The following is a 25127-nucleotide window of genomic DNA, read 5'->3' as shown; positions in this document are numbered from 1 at the left end:
TGTCACTGCTGGGGGTGGAGCAGATTATGAACTCAGAACAACAATACAATACAAAGATCTAGAAATCTGAACACCCACATTCAGATCTTGACAGGAACCCTTCCAGCTATATGTGATTTCTGGATAAGAATCTCTGAGTTTGAGGTTTTCATCTGTCAAGGAATAATAATGCTACTCCCTTCCAAGGTTGTAGAGAAGTTTAAAGGGGCCTCGTATATGAAAATACTTTTAACCTAGAAATTATCTCAGCATAAAGCAGTGTGGAATCAGGGTCCTGGCTGAACTATGAAAGGCAGAAGAACAGGAGGACGCTGTTGAATTGTGCACTGCATATCATACCTTGACGGCCCACGAACCCTTTACAGCCACCGCCTTTCCCCCAAATTGGGTTTCCCTCTGGAAGTCCTAGTTCTGCTAATGGAACCAGGAGGCATTTCATCATGCAACAACCACACACACAAACATACACATACACACACACAATCTGCTGTGAGTCAGGCTAGTGGGTGCTGGGGACTGAACAGGGAACATGCTGGACAACACCCTCTCCTTCAAGGCCCTTGTAATACACTTTGGGTGGGAGAGAGAGTAAGACAACAAACAATGAAAATAAGGCAACAGTGTAATAACTGATCAAGGCCCCTAATTTACAGGAACAGCCTGTATGAAGGCCCTAGGGCAGGAGAGAGCTTGGCCTAACAGTAGCATAAAAAGAAGGTGCTGGAAGGGAGCGATTGAGGGAGGGAGTCCCCTGAGGTCTGCAAAACCAGCAGAGCCAGATCTAACCAGGCCGTCCGGTCCATGGTTAGGAGTGTGACCCGGATTTTGAGGAGGCCTCTGGAGTTATGCAATAGCATAATAGGATCGGGCTCGGGGTTTGTTTTTGTTGGCTACTTGTTTTGTTTTATTTTATCAGTCTGGCTACAGTGCAGAGATTTAGGACTGGATAGAGTGTCGGTGAGCAAAAGTGGAAGCAAGAGAGCAGACGGTCAGCTCCACAGGAGGACAAGACAGAGATGACTGAGGCTTGGATGGGAGACACGTAGAGAGGTGAGCAGGACTGACAGGTATTTTGGAGTCAGAAACAGCATGAGTTGATAAGTCTCACACAGAGGCATGCAAAGGGAAGGAGAAAATGATTGTTTCCATATGGAAGATTACTCCTGGATTTTTGTGCTAGACAGTAAAAGAATCCACCTGCAATACAGGAGACTTGGATTCAATCCCTGGGTCAGGAAGATCCTTTGGAGAATGGAATGGTAATCCATGCCAGTATTCTTGCCCGGAGAATTCCATGGACAGAGGAGCCGAGTGGGCTACAAGCCCACTACAGGCCTAATGGGCACAAAGAGTTGGACATGACTCACACACACACACACACACACCCAGAAAAGTAGTGATGGCATTGATTGGGAGATGTGGGTGGGGAGCAGAAGTGGGGGGGAGCACAGGGCCGGTAAAGGGAGGACTGCTAAAGAGAGGCTTAAGCTGCCGCCATTTTCCCCACTTACCCCTCAAGCGTACAAGTTGATTATCCCGTCCGTTTGTCCCCCACAAGCCTCTCAAAATCACCTCTACACTTGCCACCTGACTTCTCAATGCGTTCCCCCCGCAGAGGTTTCCGTCCCCAATCCACTTTCTGGAATGGGGAGTAACACACTTGCCTTTAATAAGGTTTTTGCTTAGGGTTTTCTGTTACTTGCAGATGAAGACAGACACAATAGGCCCTCAGGTCTAATCCCAGTCAGTGTCCAGCCGAGAGTCCTCTCCTCCACAAACACCATCCTGCCTGGCCACACCAGACCACCCAGCTCTCCATCCTGCCTGCTCTCTCTCACTCCTCTGGGCCTCTGCATATGTTGGCCTTGCTGCCTGGAGGTTTTTTCTCCCTGTTTCCACCCTCCAAATGCCTCCTAAACATTCTCCTCTTCAATTCCTGTTTTGTAAGTGAACATAAAAACTAGTAATGTTCACCTCTGACACCTTTCGTAAGGCGTCAACCACTGAGGTGTCAGCGGTTGAGGGCAACCATCCTCTTGGTTCCCAGGATACCCTGATCTCATCTCCATGGTAATTCTGACCACACAGTGCTCGAAAAATTATTGCTTCCTCCTGTCTAGATTGATGCTGCTATAAGGGCAGTCGTGACAGTCACTCAGTCGTGTTTGACTCTTTGCAACCCCATGGATAGTAAGTAGCCTGCCAGGCTCCTTGTCCATGGGATTCTCCAGGCAAGAATACTGGAGTGGGTTGCCATTCCCTTCTCCAAGGGATCTTCCCCATCCAAGGATCAAACCCAGGTCTCCTGCATTGCAGGCAGATTCTTTACCATCTGAACCACCAGGGAGGTCAGAAGGGCAGTGCCTGAGTTCAGCTCTTCCTTCCTGCCCGCTGTGTAACACCAGGTCTAAGACACAGACACACACAGAGTTTACTGAGTGGATCAACGCCAGAGTGGCTCAGTGCCGTAGCCTGAATGTCTGTGCCCTCCCTGAATTCATAAGTTGAAAGCCTAACCCCCAATGTGATGGAATTTGGATGTGGGGTCTTTAGGAGGTAAGTAGGGTTAGATAGTTTATGAGGGTGAGACCCTCATGGTGGGATTAATGCCCTTATAAAGATGGAGCTCTCTCTCAGCATCTCTCTCTCTCCCTCTTTTTGTGTATAATCAAGGAAGCAGGCCTCCACCAAGAACCCAACCAGGCGGACGCTCTGATCCCAGGCTTCCGGCTTCCACAACTATGAGAAATAAACATTTGTGGGAACTCCCGGGTAGTCCAGCGGTTAGGACTCTGCACTTTCACTGCCAAGGACACAGTTGCAATCCCTTATCAGGGAACTAAGAACCAGGCAAGCCGTACAGGCAGGCCAAAAGAAAACTGTTATTTAAACTACCCAGACAATGGTATTCTGTTATGGCCACCTCAGAGGTCGGTTCTAAAGTCTTCATACAAAGCAAAAATTCTTGAGTGGTTACAATGAACCTTACAAATCCTGCCTACCAACCTCTAGAATGCAGTATTCATATTTCATGTCTTATACAGCGATTCTTATCCCCACTGAATTTTGAGAAATACTGAGTTCCACTAAAGGGGAGAATAAACGGAAAGGCTATATGACAATGTCTTTCATTCAGAGCACCCTGCTGTGAAACAGTCATTAATCCTTGAGTAAGTGAGTGAGTGAGTGAGTGAAGTCACTCAGTCGTGTCCCGTGGACTGCAGCCCGCCAGGCTCCTCTGTCCGTGGGATTCTCCAGGCAAGAATACTTGAGTGGGTTGCCATTTCAAGCTTTAAGGAAAGTGGGGTGGTGGGAGGGCTGAGAATGGACAGATGGACGGAGTCTCCTGCTTACCTGAAGGAGTTTATTTGACTTTTTAAAAAATATTCTATGTATGTGACCTCAGGCCCTGCTGTATGTGCATCAAGAAAAAGCTGTCGTCATCATCTGGTCCAATGGAAGTCTTTTTATTTTTCTGAGTAATTTACAGAAGTAATAATAAAGGGATAGTTTTTACATTTTCACTACACAATTCGTTCAATCATTTAAATACAGCACATTTTCATTCCCTATTCTCGCGACTTTGAAGGTATATAAACTCAAAATGAGCAATATTCTCTTACATGCAACTAACTATTCATGAACTGTCAAATGTGAACCTGGGGCAGATCAATCTCATGAATACTAATTCCATATTTCAAGTAATTCTCCAGTAAGTTCTGATTTATTGTCAATTCTGGCTCTTCTTGCATTATAAAACTAGTACTTTTGAAACCTCTGATGGGTCATAACTTTGCCAAAGAGAAGATGGTCATCTTTCTCCATAATTGCAAAGCATTTTCATTTTTACATTTATAAACATTGGCAAGAATATTCTTTGGATCACTTTTGCAAACACACCTGATTTTGTCATTTGTCCCCTTCAAACAGTATCAAGAAAATTTTGTTAAACAAACACCACAAAAGGTAAAAGAACATTGGTTCCTGCTTCTTTGAGCAAAACAGGATGGTCCCGGTTCTTGTTGCAAAATATTGGGTGATGAAATCATTCTTGTTGAATGACTAACTGGATGAGAATATCATATTTTTTCCTTGTCCTCAAAAATATATTGTTTATTTGTCAATTCTGGAGTGTGAGAAAACTCACCTAGATTATTGTATGGTAAAATTCAGGGTCTGAGACTTTGCTTACAAAGTGAATTTTACTATTACCGTTAGAGTCAACATCGCTATTGTCTCTTCCGATTTGTCTAACTATTGTAAAAAACACTTTCCTTTGTCATTTTCTTCTCTTCACCATTTTGTGCAGGCAATGACAAATTCTCTATTCTCATGCAATGAAAGCAATAATAATAAAACTACAAAGATGGTATCTTCTAGCCTCTTTTAAACTTTCTTGAAAGATGATGTAATACTCTAAGCAATGTCATAAGAAAACTGAACGGTGATGCAATCATGATGATTTATTTCACTATGGCATAATCTTTCTGGATGGTGATGCCATCATTCTTTCATTTTCTTATTACTTTAGTATTTTTTTAGTATAATTGGTAATAATTGATGGGCAATGATAATATAATCCCAAGGATGATAAAATGAAAAGTGCTTCAAGATATAAGAAAAATCAGATTCCACAAAGTCTTAGATTTATAAATGGCCCCAATGGTCCTACATGGTACATTCAAGATAGAATGGGTTTTATTCTGTTTTTGTTTAAAAAGTAAATGTTCTCTTTGATCTTTGCAAGATTTATTTTAAAAAGAACCAAAATTATGAAATATTAACCTTTACAAATATTTAGAACTCCTCAGAAAAAAAAAAAAAAAACTCTAAAATGAAAATTTAGTTCCATGGACCCTGATGGCATACTGCTGGTTTAATCATATTAACAGATTTGATCATTTCATGAAGATTTTCAAAATCTGGCTCCCTGGAAAATTGCCCCCCCACACACAGACACAATAAAACAACAACTCTTCCTTTACTCACAGTTCTCCGACCAAACCCATCAGAGAGAAAGCGCCACAGTGCTCCAAGGCCAGAGGGGCTCCCCTCCGGACCCAGGAGCACTCCTCGTGAGATCCGGCAGATCCTGGGACACTTCCTCCTGGAGTTTTGTCTCTGCACACAGTGAGGAGGCAAAACTCATGACCCGAGGAAAACAGAGATGCCAAGTGGAATACTATGCAGGCTTCACAGCAAGGCACAAACAAAACTCAGACCATGATCGGATGCCTGGCGATTACGGCTTTTGATTCTTTACAGTGAGGAGACAGTGTTATTATTCTCTTGGGTCTTTTAAAAATTCTCATTCATCTTTTGTGTTTCCAATCAGTCCACAACTATGGTTTGACGATTAATCTACAACATAGAGGAAATGTGCAATTCACAAAAGTGGTGTACTCCAAACCTTTGGGAGTTGGTTATTTTGGGAACTCAGGATAGTTCTTCCTCCAACAAGCAATACTATAAATGATGGTGAGGTTTCCAGAGCAGCCCCACAAAAGTCTTCTTAATTCATAATGTTATTGAGGCCCTGGACTTTTGCTGTAACGCCAATATACAGCCTCAAAGATGGATGATACAGTCTCCCTTCTCTTGAATTCCATTTAATGAAACAACCCGTTCAATGAAGGAAAACAAAGGGAAAGATAGAGACTTTTTAGGGAGAGACCTCTCCTTATTTTGGAGGCTGGTAGCAGCATCTTATTGTTATTTTGTCTGGCCAGTTTCACGTGGACAACTTCTTTTGCCATTTTCCCTCACAGAGATGTGACTCAAAGGGGCCATGATAGAACAGATATGAGGCTCACATCAAAGCATGGGGAGGAAAAGCAAAAAGTTTGAATGAGATTTCCTTGATGGGGTGATTAAAGCATGTGGTTGCAAGGAGGAGACTGTCTAAATCTGTATTAACTTACTTGCTAAGGAAATTGAGGAGAAGGTGGAAGACCCGGTGTCCGTGTCTTTGAGCCTGGAAGAGAGGAGAGTCCACTATTTGGACAAGCAGTTCCCTCTCTGACCATAAGGTGGTGCCATCAGTCCAGACAGTCGGGTGCCCAAGGGGGCGTGGCTTGCAGGAGGAGGAGCTCTACACGTGGAAGCCACGTTTTCCACTCTGGCTTTGGAACCAGCCACCAAGTATTAACATCAACCTACACAACACTGCCTCATCATTCAACAACTTCCCATCCTCCAAGGCACCACCTGCTTATACGCAAGTAAGAACATCCTTCTAGGCATAGCAATCCACATCAAGATTCCAACTAATTACTTACCATTCCTCTCATCCATCCCTTCCTTCAGTGTCAGCTTTGGGCCGCTGACCTTTTCCTAACTCCAAAAGGGAATCTAGTCTAAGAGCATCCTGGAGTTTCAACCTTAAACCCCACCAGGATGAGATAACAAAATCTTCTCTGGTGAGCACAGATTTATTCACAAAGGCCCTGCAACCAGGCCCCAAACGTCCTTGACAGCTTTATCTTGCATTTGAATACCAAACTGGGCAACTCCTATTCCTCATATGAAATGCACCACGTCCTCTCTGTTCATTTACCCCTGATGGTCTTCCCTCCTATGATACCCTCTGTTCCTTTTCTGCTTGTCAGTATCCTCTCCCCTTTCAAACTTAAACCCAAATTAACACCCTCACTGTTTGGTTTTAATTGGTGAATTAGAGTGAGAAAGGAAAACTTGGGTTCCATGCATTAACCACAGAAGCCCCCAGATGTCACGAAGGGAGCTTGCCTCATCCTTCCCACTGCCAGTTGGGCCTTAAACTGAGAAGGAGGGCCCATCCAGCCAAGAACACTTGCTGAGTCTCAGGGCAATACCAGCTGGACTGTCCTTACATCTCCAAAGGCTCAGTTCCCACCTAGTGAGAGACCAAATCTGCAAGCACAATGCATGGTCCATTGTCTGTCCCCCATTCATGTTTCCTTTACAGTAATAATATCATTATTACTGCCCCTTACCTACTCCCTATTGTCACCAGCCACAGGCTGCCAAACCAGGCCTGGGTTATAAGGCTAGAAGGAGAAAGGGAAGATCACAGCACAGTCACCAGCCTGAGCTCTTCTCCCTACTCTGACCCCAGGCCCGTGGCCTCGACTGGTAATCCCAGTACACTGCCTCCTGCTTCTGCAGAATTTTCTCAGCCCTGATGGGACAGACTGGGATGGGCATTCTTCTCTGGATGTCTGGCTCTGGCCAAGTAGTCTGAATATAAAACTCTTAAGAACTGGTAACTGCACTTGATATACCTCAAATCCAACTACCGCTTTTTTTTTTTTTTTTTTTTTTAGTTCTAAAAGGGGCAGGTGGCTCAGGTAGGAGACACGAATGTCCCCTGTGAAACTGGAGCAAATAGCATCAAGATGAATTTTTCTATTATGCAGGTCCTCTGAGGGCAGTCCCAGGGCCTTGTGGTGGCAAAAGGCTGTGCCCCAGCTCTGGGAGGCAGGAGCCCAGAGACCTGCATCTGCCTGACCCCTGCTCCAGGTGGTGGCCCAGCCTTCTAACAAGAAGACTCAGACTGTCTACATCCCACAAAGGTGGGCTTGCTCCCACCCACTAGACCTCTCCTGTTTGTGTTGCTCAAAGAGCCAAGAGACCAGATGCCCTTTTTAATGCCAGTATTACTCATGTTCTCACCTACAAAAGAGGCTCTCCGAGGAAAGAAAGCCTACCCAGGAAATTCAGAGGCTTATGGACTTCGTGGGAGGCCAGACTGCGGTTGTTTTTTTGTTATGTTTTGTCTCTTAAGAATCTACAGGAGATAGTGTTTCATAAACTAATAAAGGAAATAAATACCCAAACAAAAACAGAGTGGGGAGTGCGCACCATCTATTATTAATATAATGGACTTGTACCCCACCTCCTTCCCCCAAAAACTCTTGAGGGAAGATGTAATTGTTATGGGAATCATGGGCATGAGTGGTCAGTTTTTTGTCACGATGCAGACTCAGACCTTCAAAGTGACCCTTTCTTGGGGTTCTGAAATCGGGTGGGGACGGTGGACAGCAGCTAGCCCCCAGGCGCTGCAACCCCTTGAAGGGCCTACTCGAAGGTGCCTTTCCCACCGGTCCTATCATTCCTCCCACCTCTGGGCCGCTGGACGCTGGACAGCCGCAGCCACTGGTCCCACCCTGCCCGCATCCCCGTTCCTAACGCCCTCCTGCATCCGGCATCTGGGACCTTGGGAGGGGAGCTTGGGAAGTCGAACGGCTGAAGAGGACGACCTGGCCCCGGCGTCTCCGCACCCCTTCCCCCAACCGTGTCAAAAGGCTGCCCCAACGAGGCGCTCGGTGCGCCCCGCCGCGGAGACCCAGAGCCGCGTCGCCGCGGGCAGCGGGTGATGAAACCTCCGGGGCGCATTACCGCAGAGGGCTCGGGCTGGGAGCGGGGCGGGGGCGGGGGTTGGAGCTGGTACCCAAGCTCACCTGTTCTCCTGCAGGAGGGTGGAGACGGCGGGGGAGGGGCGAAAGCGCGTCACCCGGGGTGAGCGGCGCAGCGCTCGCGTCCCCGCCCTCCCCCTGCCCTACGAGCCCCCGGCGCTGCGCCGTCGGACTGACGGTGCCCGGAGCAGTTCCTGTCCCCGGCCTCGGCGCGGGGGAGACGTGAGCGTGCACACGTACACACACAGCGGGGGAAGAGGCGCTCCCAGCGGCGCCCAACTTTCTCCCTGCTTCCGCAAGCCGTGGGGGAGAAAGCAGTCGAGGGCAACCCAGCCCCGGCTGTGCTTGGGGAGGGAGCTTGAACAAGAAAGCAGAAGAGATGGAGAGAATTTCCTCGGGTTCTGCTTTCAGGCTTTGGGGATTTTTTTTTTTTTTTTGACCTTTTCCATCCGATGAATGAAGAGTAAAAGGAACACAGAACGCGGCGGCGAGTAGCGCTTTGGGAAAATGGAAGAGTGTGTTTGGAGACGCGTAAAGTTGCCTTTCAAGCTCCAGCCTCTGGGGCACGCGATGCTCCGCCGCGGGCTGACTCAGGGCTGCCCGGGCCTCCCTGCCACCCGCCTGTAAATGATGCAAGTCCAGTCTCTCACCTGGATCCCTGCAGCCCAGCCCAGAATCCGTCTGGACTGAGGGAGGGGCAAGAATCTGACACTTAAGGTGTGGCAAGGCCCACCACAGCGGGGCGAAAAGAGGAAGATAGGGCAGCCGCTCAGGCAGAGTCCTGTATAGCGCTTCTGCTCCTATCCTAAAATAGTTTGGAGGATTTTTTGTTTTTAATGCAAAACATCACACCGCCAGGAATTCCCATCTGTGCCCAGCTTGCCCCCAGCACCACTGTGTCCAGAAAACTTCTCCAATCTGTCAAGGCCTCGGGGCTAGGAATCTCAACTAAATTACAAAAGGCAGAAAGAGGAAACTTTCCCAGCCCGTTGCGGGTGTGATGCGAGCCAGGAGCCCGAGGGGGTTGGAGGGGGGGGGGGGCGGGGAACGCTGTCCCAGCGCAGACCATCCCCTCTCGCCTTTCTTTAGCTGCAACCGGAGCTGGGATTCGCTTTTAGTTAAGTCCGTTCGGCCATTGCCTTGGAGCACCCGCACACGCGCATGTATCTCCGGCCGCGCTCTCACACACTCACACATGCACGCAAACGCGTGGCCGTCGCCAGGTCGGCAACTTTGTCGGGCGCTCCCAGCGGCGCTCGGCTTCCTCCTGTAGTAGTTGGGCGCAGGCCCCGCCTCCCGGCCGTGTTGTCAAACGGGCGGGGGTCTCGGATTGGTCCAGCCGCCGGGACAACACCTGCTCGACTCCTTCATTCAAGTGACACCAGAGCTTCCAGGGATATTTGAGGCACCGTCCCTGCCATTGCCCGGCACTCGCGGCGCTGCTAAAGGCCTGGTCACATGCTCTCCGGAGAGCTACGGGAGGGCGCTGGGTAACCTCTATCAGAGCCGCGGCCGCGAGGAGGGAAAAGGCGAGCCGGGAGGAAGAGTGGGAGGAGGAGGGGAAGGGGCGGAGGAGGAGGAAGAGGCGGAGGGGAGCACAAAGAATCCAGGTCTCCGGGCTGGAGGTTTACACCAAGAACCATGTGTGCCGAGCGGCTGGGCCAGTTCGTGACCCTGGCTTTGGTGCTGGTTACCTTCGATCCAGCTCGAGGGACCGACGCCACCAACACCCCCGAAGGTCCCCAAGACAGGGGCTCCCAGCAGAAAGGCCGTCTGTCCTTGCAGAACACAGGTAAGTGCGTGCGCCCCCGCGGCGGGGAGCTGCGGGGAGAAGACATACCGCACCCACGCAGCGCGCCCCGGGCGCTTCGCCCAGAACTGGGCGCCCACCCTGGGCTGTGCAAACTCTTGGGGTGGAGCGGGGCGTGAAGAGGAAAGCGCGCGGCAGAGCAAGGTCCACACCGGGCTCCGCGAGCCCGGAATCCGCACGTGCTGGCCGGGTGATGAGATGGCTGGGGCAGGACTTGTTGCTGTCCTCCGGGGGTCGAGGGTAAAGGAAGCACCGCATGACGCGGCCAGGGTCGGCTCCAGCGTCCCCGGACGGGTTCAAACCTCCCTGCTCCATCCTAACCGGCTTGCAGGAGGCACGGAGCGTCCCCGCTACCGGGCTGCGCCCTGAACCGAAGAACTTCTCTACCCAGCCGGCGGGACTACTTCTCCCCCTCCTCAAAAGATGCCCGACATCCAAGAACTTTGTAGGCGAGACAAATTGCATGGCGAACTTTCCCCCTTGTGGGGCATTCCTTTCGGAACGGGCAGGGGCGGGTGGAGTAAAGCGTACCTCTGCGGTGCCGCCTCCGTCCCCGGCTCCAGAGCAGGTCAGCAAGAAGAAATGGTGACACGGCCCGAACCGTGCGCCGCAGCTGCTCGACCTGCTCTCCGTTTACCCGCGAGCTGCCAAGCACAACCAGGCGTGCAGGGCACGGGGCTGGCCCTTTTCCCAGCCCCCGGGAGAGGAAGAAAATCTGCCTAGCGCTTCTGCGCTCTTCACGGCCCTCCCTTTATTAAGGGGGCCTGCGAACCCGGCAGTGCCGTGCGTGCGTTCACCGCACGAGCAGGAATGCACGAGTGCCCATTAGGGGCGCCGGGAGCGAGTGAACCGCGGCCCTGCGCGCTCCGGGCCGGCGCGCCGGGGCCGCGCATGGGACCGTCCGGGAGTCTCCCACCTCCACAGGCGGATGCCAGCACCCCCAGCTCGCTCCCCGCTCGTCCTAGGAATCTCACCCACCTTTCCCCTCCCAGAGATTTCCCTGAGAATCAAACGTGATTTTCGCTAGTTGGTGACTCTCAGCAAATACACGCCCCTCATTCTCTCGGCAAATTTAATCTGAATGCGGATTATCTCCTCCGACCCGCCCTTCTTCCAAAATATACTCTTCTGGTGTAATTTTGTGGTTGGTTTAAGTCAGGGAATTGGGTAGGGGGAGGGAAGGGAGAGAGGCTGTGCAGCCTGACAGTTAACTCCCTCTCAGCCTGTCCTTTCAGAGACGCGAATTGGGGCCACATTCTGCGAAGGAGGGCAGCGGACACCCGGGTCGCGAGAAGTCTAGGGTATTAAGCGACATCTCACCCCAGATCTCTATTAAAAAGGAACCTCGACCTGCCAAGGTTGCGTTTCTGCAGACTAACCCCTATCTGACTCGACTCCTGAGCCTGCTTGCAAGCAAACCGCAGTTTCCCTAGCCTGGTATTTTTAATGCGAATGGTTTGGAGGCGCTGCCTTAATAGGAATTTTGTTTTGATTTTTAGGTGTTGAATCATAAAGCTAAATTGAAACTGCTTTCTGGACTCTCTCATTTGGGGGTCAGGAAGGAAATGGCCGTGATTTAATAGCAGCAGCTTCATCCAAGTACAGAAGAGTATTTCATTGATGAAGGACAGAAGGGAAAGACCAAGCTAATGGGTTGAAATTTTATTTTTGCCAGTGGGTTTAGAAAGCTGAAATATCTTCAGCTGTCAAACTAAGTATTCCCACAAATACTTTAATAAGGTGAAAAGGATGAAAAAATGGAGTGTTCTGACCTAACTTCTCTTGTGACTTTTGTGATGTAGGTCTGGCTAATTTTTACAAATATTTACATATACTGGTTATCTTCATAAGTAGATTAAGTAATGAAATTTTATTTCCTTGGTTTTTGGATCCCGAAACAGTCATTTCTAACACTTTTTCTTAATTTTCCTTTTAGTCATTACTTTTATTTCAACCAGCCTCTCTTTCCATTCCCCAGCATGGCAGAGAATTTTGTATATGATTGCATGTAATTCTCATTTTAGCGGAAATCCAGCACTGTTTGGTCAACGCTGGCGATGTGGGGTGTGGCGTGTTTGAATGTTTCGAGAACAACTCTTGTGAGATTCGGGGCTTACATGGAATTTGCATGACTTTTCTGCACAACGCTGGAAAATTTGATGCCCAGGTAAAAACCATATTGAGCACCAAGAATGTTTTGGGTCAGCAGAGCATGACTAAAGCGTTCATTGGAAAAACCTGTTAACAGAGTTTCCTAGCTGATCGTCATGGTGGGTTTTAGTGCTTGCCAGCATGGAGAAGGCAATGGTACCCCACTCCAGTACTCTTGCCTGGCAAATCCCATGGGCGGAGGAGCCTGGTGGGCTGTAGTCCATGGGGTCGCTAAGAGTGGGACACGACTGAGTGACTTCACTTTCACTTTTCACTTTCACCCACTGGAGAAGGAGATGGCAACCCACTCCAGTGTTCTTGCCTGGAGAATCCCAGGGACGGCGGAGCCTGGTGGGCTGCATTCCATGGGGTCGCACAGAGTCGGACACGACTGGGGCGACTCAACAGCAGAGACCTTCCAGGTGTGCAGCAGGGTGCCAGTGACTCCCCACTCCACTCCTGGGGTCCAGCTTTCCGGGCCTGTCATCTCGGCTGAGTCTTCCTCCACTCTTCACTGAGTTTGCATGCACAGAGTGGGATGGAGACCAAGCTGAACAATTATTTGAGGATTCTTAGCAGAGAAAACTCATAATAAATAATAAACATCTTGTAAGGGACAGACTGTGTCTGGCTACCCAGAACCCAGTCTGCGAGGACCATGACATTAGGCTGGGGGTAGAGCAAGGAAGGCCAAGGACTCCAGTTAAACATGGCAAAAGCTATTTTCACCTAATAGGCAAGAATAAGAGAGACACGAAATTTGTAGAAATTCGTCATCTCCTAGAGGACATGTGGGCAGGCAGCATGGATAAATCAGGGCCTCCAGAGAGCAGATTTTTCTTCCTCCTAAGTAGCAGATCCTCCTCTCCCAATCTGAAAAGTTGGAACCCTGAATGAGTCCTGCTCTGTATAATAACTATAGTCAGGGCCTGACCCACTTCACTTATCCCAGGGTCCCCAGGGTAAAAGCCTAGATGCCGCATGAGTAGGAAAGGAACCCAACAAGTAACCTCATGGCTCCAGTGCACACCATACGGACACATTTCAGGTGGAGTGGGGCATTAGGCTCATCTCCTTCATGTCCTCCCCAGCCTGTATACGCATTGTGAAGTCATTTCATTGGCAAGCCATGACTGTTTGGATGAGGCCAACAGTTGAGGTGTGATTTGTGAACATCACCAGTTACCGTGTACTGACATCCTGTAGACAGCCTGACAAAGCAACGCCTGGGAACCAGAAAGGGATGCGACAGGGCTGGCAGCCTCCCCTACAGAGGATGTGGGGTGCCAGCAGGGGAAACCAGGGAAGGGAAGAGGAGGAAAGTGTTTGAACTCCTTGAGATGCCCTAATAAAGCATCCCTTCTGGATTAACGGGAATTAGGAAACGTAATAGGAAATCCGGAGGAAAGATGTGTATTTCAGGGCAATCCCACAGGATGTCAGGGAAGAATACTGAGAACAGATTGCTGCAGCCCTCACATAAATTCATCTTCCTTTTTTCCCCTCAACCAACAGGAGTACGTTCTCAAGTTAGAAGCATCCCTTTCAAGTCAGGTCTCAGCCCATAACTACTTAGTCAACCGGCACACCCTACCCTCCATCCTATTTGGCTCCCACTGGCGCGTCAGAGGAAAGGGAATCACCATGAGGTGGCTTTTCAGTGATCAGACTCTATGTGTAGACCTTTCAGCTGCTTCTACAGGAGAGGACAAATAAACATGCTGGCCAGGTTCCCACTTCCAACCTAAACCCATTTACTTTCTCAACTCTGTTACTTCCAGGCTTGTCTAAAACACAGGAGTGACCTCTCCAATGACAGCTCGCTTCTGTAGAAGAGGGGGTGTGAGGATCCCTGGGTGGGTATCCCACGGTGCCTCTGTGCCCCCGCGAGGTTGATAAGGAAGCTAACGGCCCAGGCTCGCCCCCACACCAACAGCTGTCTCCTCTCTAGGATGAGAACAATCTCATGGGGTTGCCAGGAAAGAGAACTGCAGGCCAGATGTATGCCTGGCTGCCTTCGCCACTCGGAGGCCTGGGGCGAGGGGGAGGGGCTGTCAGCCGGGCAGTTCAGGCTCCAGATGCTGGCAGGCAGTGTGCCAGGCGGGCCTTTTAGAGGCAGTAATCCTAACAGTTTAAAGGAGTCGAATTGCTTTCAAAAAGGAAAAGAATGCTCCTCCTTAAAGGCTAGGAGGAGGAGGAGAGAGAGAGTATGGGTTGGGGTCGGCGGGAGGCACTGAGGCAGGAAAGGCAGGCCCAGCTGGCACCCGACCTTCCCATCACTAGAAGGAGCAGGAAAGATGCGAGATCTGCACAAGCAGGCACCTGGGAAGAACTCTCACCACGCACCGCCAAGGAGCTCTGGGCTTATGCCTGTCCAGGGTTTCAGAAACGTTGCCACCATACAGTCAACACTGGGCTCCCTTGAGGACAGAGGGCCACAGGAGCTGCAGGACAAGGGAGGCTAGTGGAGGAGTTTGGGAGGAAGGAAGCAACTGTGTCAGTCTCCCAGGTAACATCCTTTGGGGCTGAAGGCAGAGGTCTCACATCACTCTGGACAGACCTCCCAATGTAGCCTCAGCCTGTCACCAGCAAGGATGTCCGTCTGGATGGGGCCTTGAGGTTCGGGCGTCAGAAAAATCCCATGCAAGCCCAACAAGGGTCAGAGTGTCAAAGCGTGTAATAAGGACTGGTCTCTTCCACCCCTCTCTCCCTCCCCTGTCCCCTCCTCTCTCAGGGTAAGTCATTCATCAAAGATGCCTTGAAGTGTAAGGCCCACGCTCTGCGGCACAGATTCAGCTGCATAAGCCGGAAGTGTCCAGCCATCAAGGAGATGGTGTTCCAGTTACAGCGGGAGTGCTACCTTAAGCATGACCTGTGTTCTGCTGCACAGGAGAACATCCGGGTGATGGTGGAGATGATTCACTTCAAGGACTTGCTGCTGCATGAGTGAGTGCTGCCCTGTGGGGGTGGGTCGGGGGTGGGGGTGGGGTGATGCTGGAACGTGGATGGAGGGAGGAGAGGCCTGCTGCGGTCCAGAGACAGTCTTCTTCAGTCTGATGGGTTGACTTGTAGAGGCTGAACTCTCCTGTTAAATGGGAGGTTGTGGTTTACCACGGAAAGCTGCACCGACTCCCCTGAGCATCCCTTTCCAGCTGGCCTTCAGGAAAAGCAAAAGAAATTTCTACCATCAGTTTCAAAATCCAAAGCAATAGCAACAGGGAATCTTTTTCACTGAGTGTGAAACGTGTGGGATTCAGGAATACCTTTTGTCTTTCCTTCAGCCAGGATCCCAAAGGTTCTGAGTGTTCCGGGTTGCCATGTAGGTGCCCCAGCAGATGGCCAAGGGCTGGTAATATATACTGAGTATGTACTGAGTGCCCAGCATTGTGCTAAGGCTTCATATGAATTTTTCACTTGATCGTCATGACAGCACCATGAGCTAGGTGCCATTCTCATCTCCATTTGACAGATGAGAACTGAGATTCACTGTGGTAAAGGTCACACAGACAATGATGGAGGAGCCTGGCACTGCAGCTCCAGGACTTACACTCTTAAATACCAATAGCTTTTCCCCTTGCCTCCATAAGCTCTGCTTTCCCTTAGAAAGTCCAATTTACCTTCTCCAACATTCGTGCCCTCCCAGAGAAAATGCAAAACAAATGATAAAAACATTACTCAGCTAAACACCTTTATGGCAAAATGAGGGGATAGGAACATACTCTTTAGAAGACTTGCAATTCAATCATAAATCCAGGACATCTTCCTTTAAAAACATACAATGGCTCCTTTCTTGGGGACTCAGGGCAGAAAGTAAGGTACTGGCTAAGCAGCCCAGTACAAGTCACTGCACTGTTGGTCTTTGCCCAGTGACTCACTGGGCCAAATCAGTAGTTTTATCAACCCTTGCTCCTTAGTTCATGCCATAGCCTCCCTCAACTATGTCACTAAACAGGCCACGCCCCATGCCACCCACACCACTTAGACCACAGAGAATAGCAGCCATCACCTGTCACTTGCAACACCCCTGGTGCAGTGTTAGAATTATTAGATACACCATGAATCTCTATAGGCAGCTCTTGCCAGGAGCAAAGTCATGTTGCCTTTACCTTGAGTTACACTGTATTCTCAGTTGCTCAATCATGTCTGACTCGATGGGTTGTAGCCCACTAGGCTCCTCTGTCATGGATTTTCCAGGCAAGAAGACTGGAGCAGGTTGCCATTTCCTACTCCAGGGGATTTTCCTGACCTAGGGATCAAACACACATCTCTTGCATCTCCTTCATTGGCAGTCGAATTCTTTACCACCAGCACCACCTAGGAAGCCTGAGTTATACTAATGCCCAATAAAATATTTTCTGTTCTTCCAAATCTCTATAAAGAATCAAACCAACAATAGCATCAACAACAAGAGCAATGACAATAACTGTCATTTTCTGAGTGGGCCAGGCCCTTGGCCAGGAACTTGGCCTAGATTATCTCATTTACCTTTCCCAACAGTGCTACAAGCCAGAGAATACTAACCCCATGCAACAGAGAAAGAACGCGAAGCTAAAAAGTTAAAAAATCTTGCTCTGAGGTTCAATTCCTAATTTCCAACTTGGGAATTGGTACTTCTGAAGCCAGTTGTCAGGAATGGACCTCAAACCTCCTTGTCCTGGCCTCCATCCTCCCCACTAGACCAACTAAAGGCTCATTGGTCCCCAAGTGCAGCAGGAGTTTTTCCCTTTTTTCAAAAACAGTTCCATTACACAAGCAGAACACTGAGCTTTCCTTCCTCCAGGTGCCCCTGCAAGAGGCAGACACTCCACTGCTGAGAAGCTCATGAGGTTCATTTGTCCTCAACTTACTCTCCTCCATCAGAGATAGTTTGTTGACTAATTCTGTAACACATTCCTGGAGCCAAGAAGACTTGTTTCTTTGGGAAAACTGAAGGTTTTGAGGGGTTTTGCCACCCCACCCCACCTTTGCATTTAAGAGGACAGAAAGCACTATGGCTTTCTGATACCTCCTCCATGGAAACATCGTCCATGGGACCCTTACTTCCAAAAGGCTCCATGCATCATTTAGAGCCCACATAGCCCCTACGCCAGCCTGCTCTGGAAATGCAGGTGGTCTACCCCAAAAGCAAACCTGGACCTTTTTCTTAAATACTCAGTGTGGCCACATGCAATTCCTCTTGCTAAGCCAGCAACTCTAGCTCCCCACAAAATCCCACTGCCTTCCCTTTTGAAGCTGTAACTGCACGTCTGTCAACTAGCATTTAAAGCTGAACTGAATTTTTTTTTTTTTTTTTTTTTTTTTTTTTTTAGTTTTTCTTAACTACCTTAACTGATTTGGGCACCAAAGATCCCATCAGTCCCCGAATAGCGAGAAGGCCATTTAAGAATGTGTGACCTTGGCCACAGATAAGAAAATGAAAACTGAATTTGCTCTTCCCTCTAGAGAGAAGGAAATCATAGGCATCCTAGAATCCACATCACCCCCATCCCTCAACCTGACCCTCACCTAACCCCTAAAACACTCACATTCAGTTAAAGTGACTTCCTTCAAACGCCCTGCTCCCCTCACCCCTTCCCGTCCAACTTTCTCCATATCACCCGCTTGGCCATCAGACACCCTGTCACTGGGTGCTGGCAGCCTCCAGGCACATCCCCCTCCAAGTATTTTTAAAAACTCTTTAGCCTTGCTGACGCCCAGTGGAGAGAGCTGGGCTTTGTCATTAGACACGGGCTGAGCTAGCAGCCTGAGAAGGCACCATGCCAGCTTGAAATACAGCTTAGATGAACACACCCCTCCCCGTGGTTCACAGCTTTCTCCTCGGCAGAGAGTACCAAGGGCAGAAAAGAGCGTGGGGTAGTCCAGCCTTCTGGGATCCGCCTCGGGATTCAGCAAGCTCATCTGGCAGCCAGGATGCCCTGCTGAAGGAGGCCAAGAGGCAGTCCATGGGTTCCCAAGAGGGCCCCTCCTCTCCTTACTCTGGGGAAAGAAACTTGGAAAAAAGCATCCCCAAAGACAAATGCTTAGTCTCCGTGATCTGCTTATCTAGCCGCAGGAGGTGGCAGGCAGGATCAGGTGCTAAAATCCCAATGATGCTCTGGCAGACACTCAGTGAACTTGACCTCCCTGAGGCTGTCAGTGCTAGTTTTCAAAAGACGGGAAAAAACAGACATACAGGGAGCACGTCCCTCGTGTGACCATGCCCTCCTCTCTTGGCTGAAGTCAACTTGGGTCATCACTGTCCTTGTCACGGTTAGGGGCCTGCCTTCAAGACTTTCAGCACCCTGCCCATCAGCTGTGCCCAGACTCTCCGACTCCAAAGGCATCAAGTGAGCCTTAAAAGGCAGCTTGATCTCTGTCAGCCGGAACATTCCTCCTCTCCGCTCTCAGGCCAGCCCCAGGCCTTCTCAGCCCAGAAGCTTCCAAAAGCCACTTTCTCCCCCACCATGTCCCTGTTTTTCTATCTATGAAATGAGGACAGTTCACTCAATTACAACTTGAGGACTAATTCATAAAAATGGTAGCAAACTGCTTCACAAGTCTTCAAACAATCTGCCCTTCCTGCTGGGCAACAACAGCCAACATGCAGAGAAAAGAGTCAAATGGTCTGTAGCGCAGCGTCCCGTGGTACAGGCTCACCGAGGAAAAAAAGGCTTGTTCCTATAAATGAGCTCATGTGCCAGAGTGGTTTCTTGCCCAGGGGGATGGCCCAGTGCATGATCAGAAAGACCCGGAAATTCTGCCAGTGAAGGCTGCTTAAGAAAGCTTGTTAGCCACCTGGAACATGCCAGACGCCTCCCCACACCTTAGGGATTTTAAGAGTCCAGTGAGATGTAAGAAAGGCTTGGTGAGTTGGCCAGGAGAGCCCATTGCTGGGGGCACCTTTTGCCAGATGGGCCCCAAAATAGGCACACTGCTCCGGCTTTCTGCACACACCTCCATCCGCAGGAGGAAGGTACGTAGTCATTCCTCCTTCAGCACTTTTCCTAAAGATGGCCTGAGGAACTGGTCCTCCCCCTGGGAACCAAGCATGCTTATTTCACAGACAGCTGGCTCTCGTCCCAAGCACAGAGGCCCCTCTCCGCCAGGCCAGCTCTCACCTCCCTTTGTGGGGAAGCCCAGACAGAAAGAATAGAGCTGTTCAGACAGCCACTCCCCCGCCTCAGCCTCTGCCACCAAGGAAGGGAAATCTTGGTTGGAATCAACACCCCAGCCCCACCCTTCACCTGTTCCAGACGCCTCCAGATACAAAGGAGAATGCATCCAGAAACTTCCCCAAACACCCTTCATTATCATAAGCCCAAAGCAGGGGCAAATACACACATGGGGTAAGTGGTTTTGGGGGAACCTAACTTAGATTAGGCGTATCGAGGAGAAGGACACCCAGTGCAAAGCCAGCCAATCTCACTTCCCTGCCATAAAGACTCCTCAGTTTAGTATTTAAGGCCCTTCACCATTTGCCTAAGTAGTATTCCACTGGCTCCAAGACCCATTTCCCCTCCTGCTAAAATCCTCCTAGTTAGCACACCCTAAACAGGCCCGGGGACTTCCCTGGTGGCTCACATGGTAAAGAATCCTGCAATGTGGGAGACCTGGGTTTGATCCCTGGGTTGGGAAGATCCCCTGGAGGAGGGCATGTCACTCCACTCCAGCATTCTTGCCTGGAGAATCCCCATGGACAGAGAAGCCTGGCAGGCTACAGTCCATGGGAATCGAAGAGAGTCAGAGACGACTGAGCAACTACGCAGAGCACAGCACAAACGGGCCTGGAGCTCCCCTGCCGGCCTCATCCCCACAGCTGTGTGCCTCACTCCCTGGGGCTTCTTTCTAGGCTTCCTAGCACAGACACCTGTGTATTGTCTGGGGCCCTTTTTCTTGTGGCGGGCTCCCTCCCCCAGGCTCCAGTTCCCTCAAGTGCCTGGCAGGGAGCCCAGTACTCCACAGAATCCAGGTAAAGGCTTGCAGTAATTCCAGAAACATCGTTTGCCAAACCAAACCCGAGTCAAGCACCGGCCAGGTCTCTCCCCTCCTGTGGGTCCTGCCCTCCGCAGCCCACAGGAGGCGTTCTCCAGCCCCGGTCTCTCTCTCAATCCCCAGACCCTACGTGGACCTAGTGAACCTGCTGCTGACCTGTGGGGAGGAGGTGAAGGAGGCCATCACCCACAGCGTCCAGGCTCAGTGTGAGCAGAGCTGGGGAAGCCTGTGCTCCATCCTGAGTTTCTGCACCTCTGCCATCCAGAGACCCCCCACGGCGCCGCCAGAGCGCCAGCTCCAGGGCGACAGGGCCAAGCTCTCCAGGGGCCACCCCGCGGAAATGGGTCACCACCTTGCGGAGCCCAGCAGTCGGGAGACCGGCCGAGGTGCGAAGGGTGAGCGAGGTAGCAAGAGCCACCCCAACGCCCACGCCCGGGGCAGAACGGCCGGACCCGGGGCCCAAGGAACTTCTGGAAGCAGCGAGTGGGAGGATGAACAGTCTGAGTATTCCGATATCCGGAGGTGAAATGAAAGGCCCGGCCGGGAAATCTTTTCCTCCACGCCGTCCATTTTCTTCTCTCTGGACATTCCAAAACATTTGCCATTAAAGAGGGGGGCTGTCACTCGCAGGATGTGATGGGGATTGCAGACTTGATTGGAGGTGTGTTAGCGGCATGAACAGGTGAGGCAGAGGCTCCCTGGGCAGCGAGGGCTCGGTTGTGCCTGGTGTGTCCCGCATCCACACATCCCGACGGGAGGTCGGCCTCCTCGCAACTTTGCCTTCTTTCCATCCGCGGAGACCCTGGGCTGTGGCTTGCGGCTCCCTTTGCCATGGGAGGTGACGAGAGGGGCGGGGTGACCCGCAGGGGCTCGACTGTGCGCTTGGTGCTGGGCCCCGCCCCCAGCTTCTGTGCCGACCGTCCTAGCGGAGTGCAGCTGGATTCCGGCGCAGGAGTGGGTGTGCAAATCTCCCAGGGAATCGGGAGAAGGGTGGAGCGGGGGCAGGGCCGTGTGGGTGCTTGGTGCCAAACAGAAATCCAGTTTCTTGCATGGGACCTTGAGGTTTGGAGTAACTTGGGACGGGGCGGGGGATGTGGGGGTGGCGAGGATTCTAAGTGTAATTTCTGAGCCATTGTTCTGTCTAGGGGACCCTGCTGCAGGGAGTGGCCCCTGTGTGTTTGTATTTTAACCACTGCTTCCAGTCTCGATTTCACTTTTTTTTATTTATCCAGTTACATCTCCTTATCTGTCGTCTAAATAAATAGCTTTCAAACAAGCAACTGGGTCATTAAAACCAGCTCAAAGGAAAGCAAAAAGCAACCCATCTTTGGGGGCTGAATTTTTTTTTTAAGTGCTATTTTTAAAGTAATCAAAAAGTGATGTAGCTTTATGTCTGACTGCCTGACATGGGCTCATTGCCACTAGAGCAAAGCCCACCCTGGAAAAAATGCACACAGGAGTGCAATGGACAGAATTCCCTTTGCCTTTCGGTACCTCGCCTTGACCCTCAGCCAAGACAGACCCTGGTTCTGTTGGGCCGAGTTGGAAAGCTGGCCTGTCCATGCTAGAGGCTGGAAAAGGGGAACACAGAAGGAGACTGCTGCACGTCACTGGGGGACAAGATTTCCCAGATCCAGAATGAAGATGTAGCAATCAGAAAAGGAGTCAGAGCGTAGAAAGAAAAGCAGGGAGGAGAGACAGAACTGAGGATACAGGGAAAGGATTAGAACAGAAAGCACTGGCAATGGATGTCTCGTTACTGAAGAGGCCTCAGAGGTAGGCCTTTTCTTCTCTTTTCTGACAGAGCTTATCCTTTCTTGCAGCCAGTACTCAAATAGGAGCCCAGTATTGCAAGGAATGGATGGATGTTCTGGGCCGGGTCCTTCTAGAACAGGGGTCAACAAACCTTGTCTGTAAAGGTCCAGATAGTGAATACACTATTTTCAGTTTGGCAGGTTATATGGTTTTTGTTGCAGCTACTCAACTCAGCCTTTGTTGCCTGAAAGCAGAAACATACACAGACAACACGTAACAAATAGGCTTGGCTTCACTCCGTTAAAATTTTATTTAACAAGCGCCCAACTGGATTTGGCTCTTGGGCCTGAGTTTGCCGACTGCTGTTCTAATGACTGGGCAAAAAAGTATGCATCCTCCATTTATATCAACTCATAGCTCTCCCTCAAAGCAACCTGAGGCCAGAGATAAAGAGGCTATATTTATCTACTCAAAAATGATTTGTTCCACAGAATGCCCTTACCCAAAGCCCAGCTAGTGTTTATATAACCTAAATCCAGTCTCACTGCTGCCAGGACAGGGTGCCAGAGCGTCGTTTTCCCAATCTTTCACGATGCATGTTGGAAAGAAACCATCTGTTGGGGGGAGGGGTACAAAAGGCTGGGAGAAGCACCTAGAAAGAGCTGGAGTTGCAGAAAACAGAGGAGATGTGCTCGATCCATCTCTGCCCTCGGAGAGAGGAGGACCGGTGTGTCAGACTCTGCCATGGCAACTGAACGTAAACCGTGGCTGTCTGAAGCCACACAGCACGTGGACTGTTTTCCTTCCATCACCCAAAAGCTGAAGCAATAACATTCTCTCGCGTTGCTGGGTCAGCTGCTCATTTGTTCGCCCGCTTCTGGGCCGGGTGGGTGAAAGGCATCACTTTTATATTTTCCGCAGTGTAAATGTTTTATGTGTTCGCTACTGACACCCCATGTGTTGCTTCTGTTGTAAATATTTGTCATTTGTATTTATTATCTCGGTGTTTTCCCCCGAGACATACAATTGCTTCCTATGTTGATTTGAACCCCCTCATTGATCGCTGTTGTATACTTTTTCATGCCGCTGCTTTGTTTCTCCTCAAAAGCCAGGTAGAAATCCTTGCATTCTGGTTCCTAAACTTTTGAAGCCTACAGTAGTATTTATTGCTGAGATTTCTTTATCTCAAAACTGAGGAAAATCCAAATTCCTGTAAGCATGGACAGAGGCATTTGTACAGTCCAAAATGTAAGCAAAGTTGTCCTTAAAAATAGACCCTCCACTTGGGGCTTCGTACTTCATACAAATTTACTCCTGAGCCTTCCTTTGAGGAAGGATGTGGATTTCCAAATAAAGATATGATGTTTATTTTGAGCCCTGCATCTTGACAAGATGATCTGAACACCTCTCCTTTGTATCAATAAATAGCCCTGTTATTCTGAAATGAGAGGCCTCAGTAGAGTGAAACGCTGACACTCAAAACTAAATAAATAGAAAATGCTAGCCCAGAGCTGTAGCTGTACTTTCACACACAGACAAACACACACAGAAATTTCAGCTTAAACCTAGGAAAAGGCTTCGTTTAGAACAACATGGACAAACAGCGCCTCCAGGGCCCGTTTCCTAACGAAGAGCAACCCTCCTGTGATCTCAGCATCAGCACCATGTGGGCTTGCTAAGTTATAAGATCTGTTTCTGTTACGGATTTAGGCAGCAGGATCTGTCCTTTGTCACATTGCATTATCTTTCTCCAAGACTTAATAAAGGTTTTAAATAACTGACTTCCTCTTGAGTAGCATTTTTGTCTGAGAGAGCTCTGGGTGGGCCAAGGGGATGGCTGTGAGCAAGTAGGCTTTGAGTCCATTAAATGCTGGATGTTCAGATATCTACAAGACAGAAACAGGCTCATAGACATAGAGAACAGAGGCATGGCTGCAGAAAGGGGAGGGGGCTGGGAGGATTGGGGGTTTAGGACTAGAGGCAAACTGTTACATATAGGATGGATAAACAAGGCCCCAGGACTTCCCTGGTGGCCTTGTGGTTAAGATTCTGGGCTTTCACTGTGGTGGCCCAGGTTCAGTTCCTGGTTGGAGAAGATCTCACAAGCCACATGGTGTAACCAAAAGAAAAACAACACAAGGACCTACTGTATAGCACAGGGAACTATTTTCAATATCCTATGATAAGCCATGATGGAAAATAATGTGAACAAGAATGTATACATATATGTGTGTGTATATGTACATATATATTTGAGTCACTTTGCTATACAGCAAAAGATAATACAACATTGTAAATCAATTGTGTCAGTTTAAAAAATGTAATGGTGACTGTTCAGTTTACAGGGAGAGGAACTCAGGGAAGAAGACGACTCTGGGCTTTTCTTCCCCCACAGGGACTCTGTCCAAAACCCTGCCTGAACCACCCAAAGAGGAGGCTGAGCTTCTGTGGCCAGCCTGAAAGCACCAACCCCAGGGCCATCAGGGTGGTCCTCAGAGCTCCTTCTGAAGTGCACAGACCTTGGAGTCAGCTACCCTTTCTTGCAGATGGGGCCTACAGAGGACGCCCCCAGCATAATTAAGTCTTGGCCAGAAAACAGCTCAGGGGCCAGGGGCTCTGCACAGGCAGGGAAGCCTCCTCCTCCCCTCTCACTTCCTCAGCACTACTGGAGAGCTGGAGTCCCTGATTTACTAATCTTATGGTTTATTCCACCATTGGCATACCTACTCTGTTCTCAGCACCATGCCAGGCATCTTGCATACGTAACCTCATCCCCACTACATCCCACAAGCAGCAGGTATTATCCCCACTTTACAGGTGAAGAAACCAAGGTATAGGAAAGTAAAGCAACTTCTCCCAAACCATGTGACTAGTGGCGGGGGTGGGGGTGGGGGACATCTGAACTCGAACCCAGATCCCTGACTCTAAGTCCACATGCTTTCCCCTACTTCAGGCCCAGATTCTTCACATGCGATTTATTTTTAATTTAAACCAATCAGTACGATTCTATTTTACACAGGGCTTAAAGAAAGAATAATTATACT

At 49.7% G+C, this 25127-nt stretch overlaps 1 protein-coding gene across 1 annotated transcript; it reads left to right on the top strand.

Annotated features, from left to right (window-relative positions):
• Positions 1-9137: 9137 nt before the first annotated feature.
• Positions 9138-23864, top strand: STC2 (stanniocalcin 2). The gene is made up of 4 exons (XM_069556171.1): positions 9138-10188; positions 12231-12373; positions 15092-15303; positions 20452-23864. The coding sequence occupies exons 1-4, from the start codon at positions 10038-10040 to the stop codon at positions 20852-20854; spliced, it is 909 nt and encodes a 302-aa protein (XP_069412272.1). The 5' UTR covers positions 9138-10037; the 3' UTR covers positions 20855-23864.
• The last annotated feature ends 1263 nt before the right edge of the window (positions 23865-25127 follow it).

Source organism: Ovis canadensis, chromosome 16 (assembly GCF_042477335.2).
Source record: "Ovis canadensis isolate MfBH-ARS-UI-01 breed Bighorn chromosome 16, ARS-UI_OviCan_v2, whole genome shotgun sequence".
NCBI classification, from domain to species: Eukaryota; Metazoa; Chordata; class Mammalia; order Artiodactyla; family Bovidae; genus Ovis; species Ovis canadensis.
The sequence above is the reverse complement of the archived record's forward strand: the minus strand, read 5'-3'. Positions and strand labels throughout refer to the sequence as shown.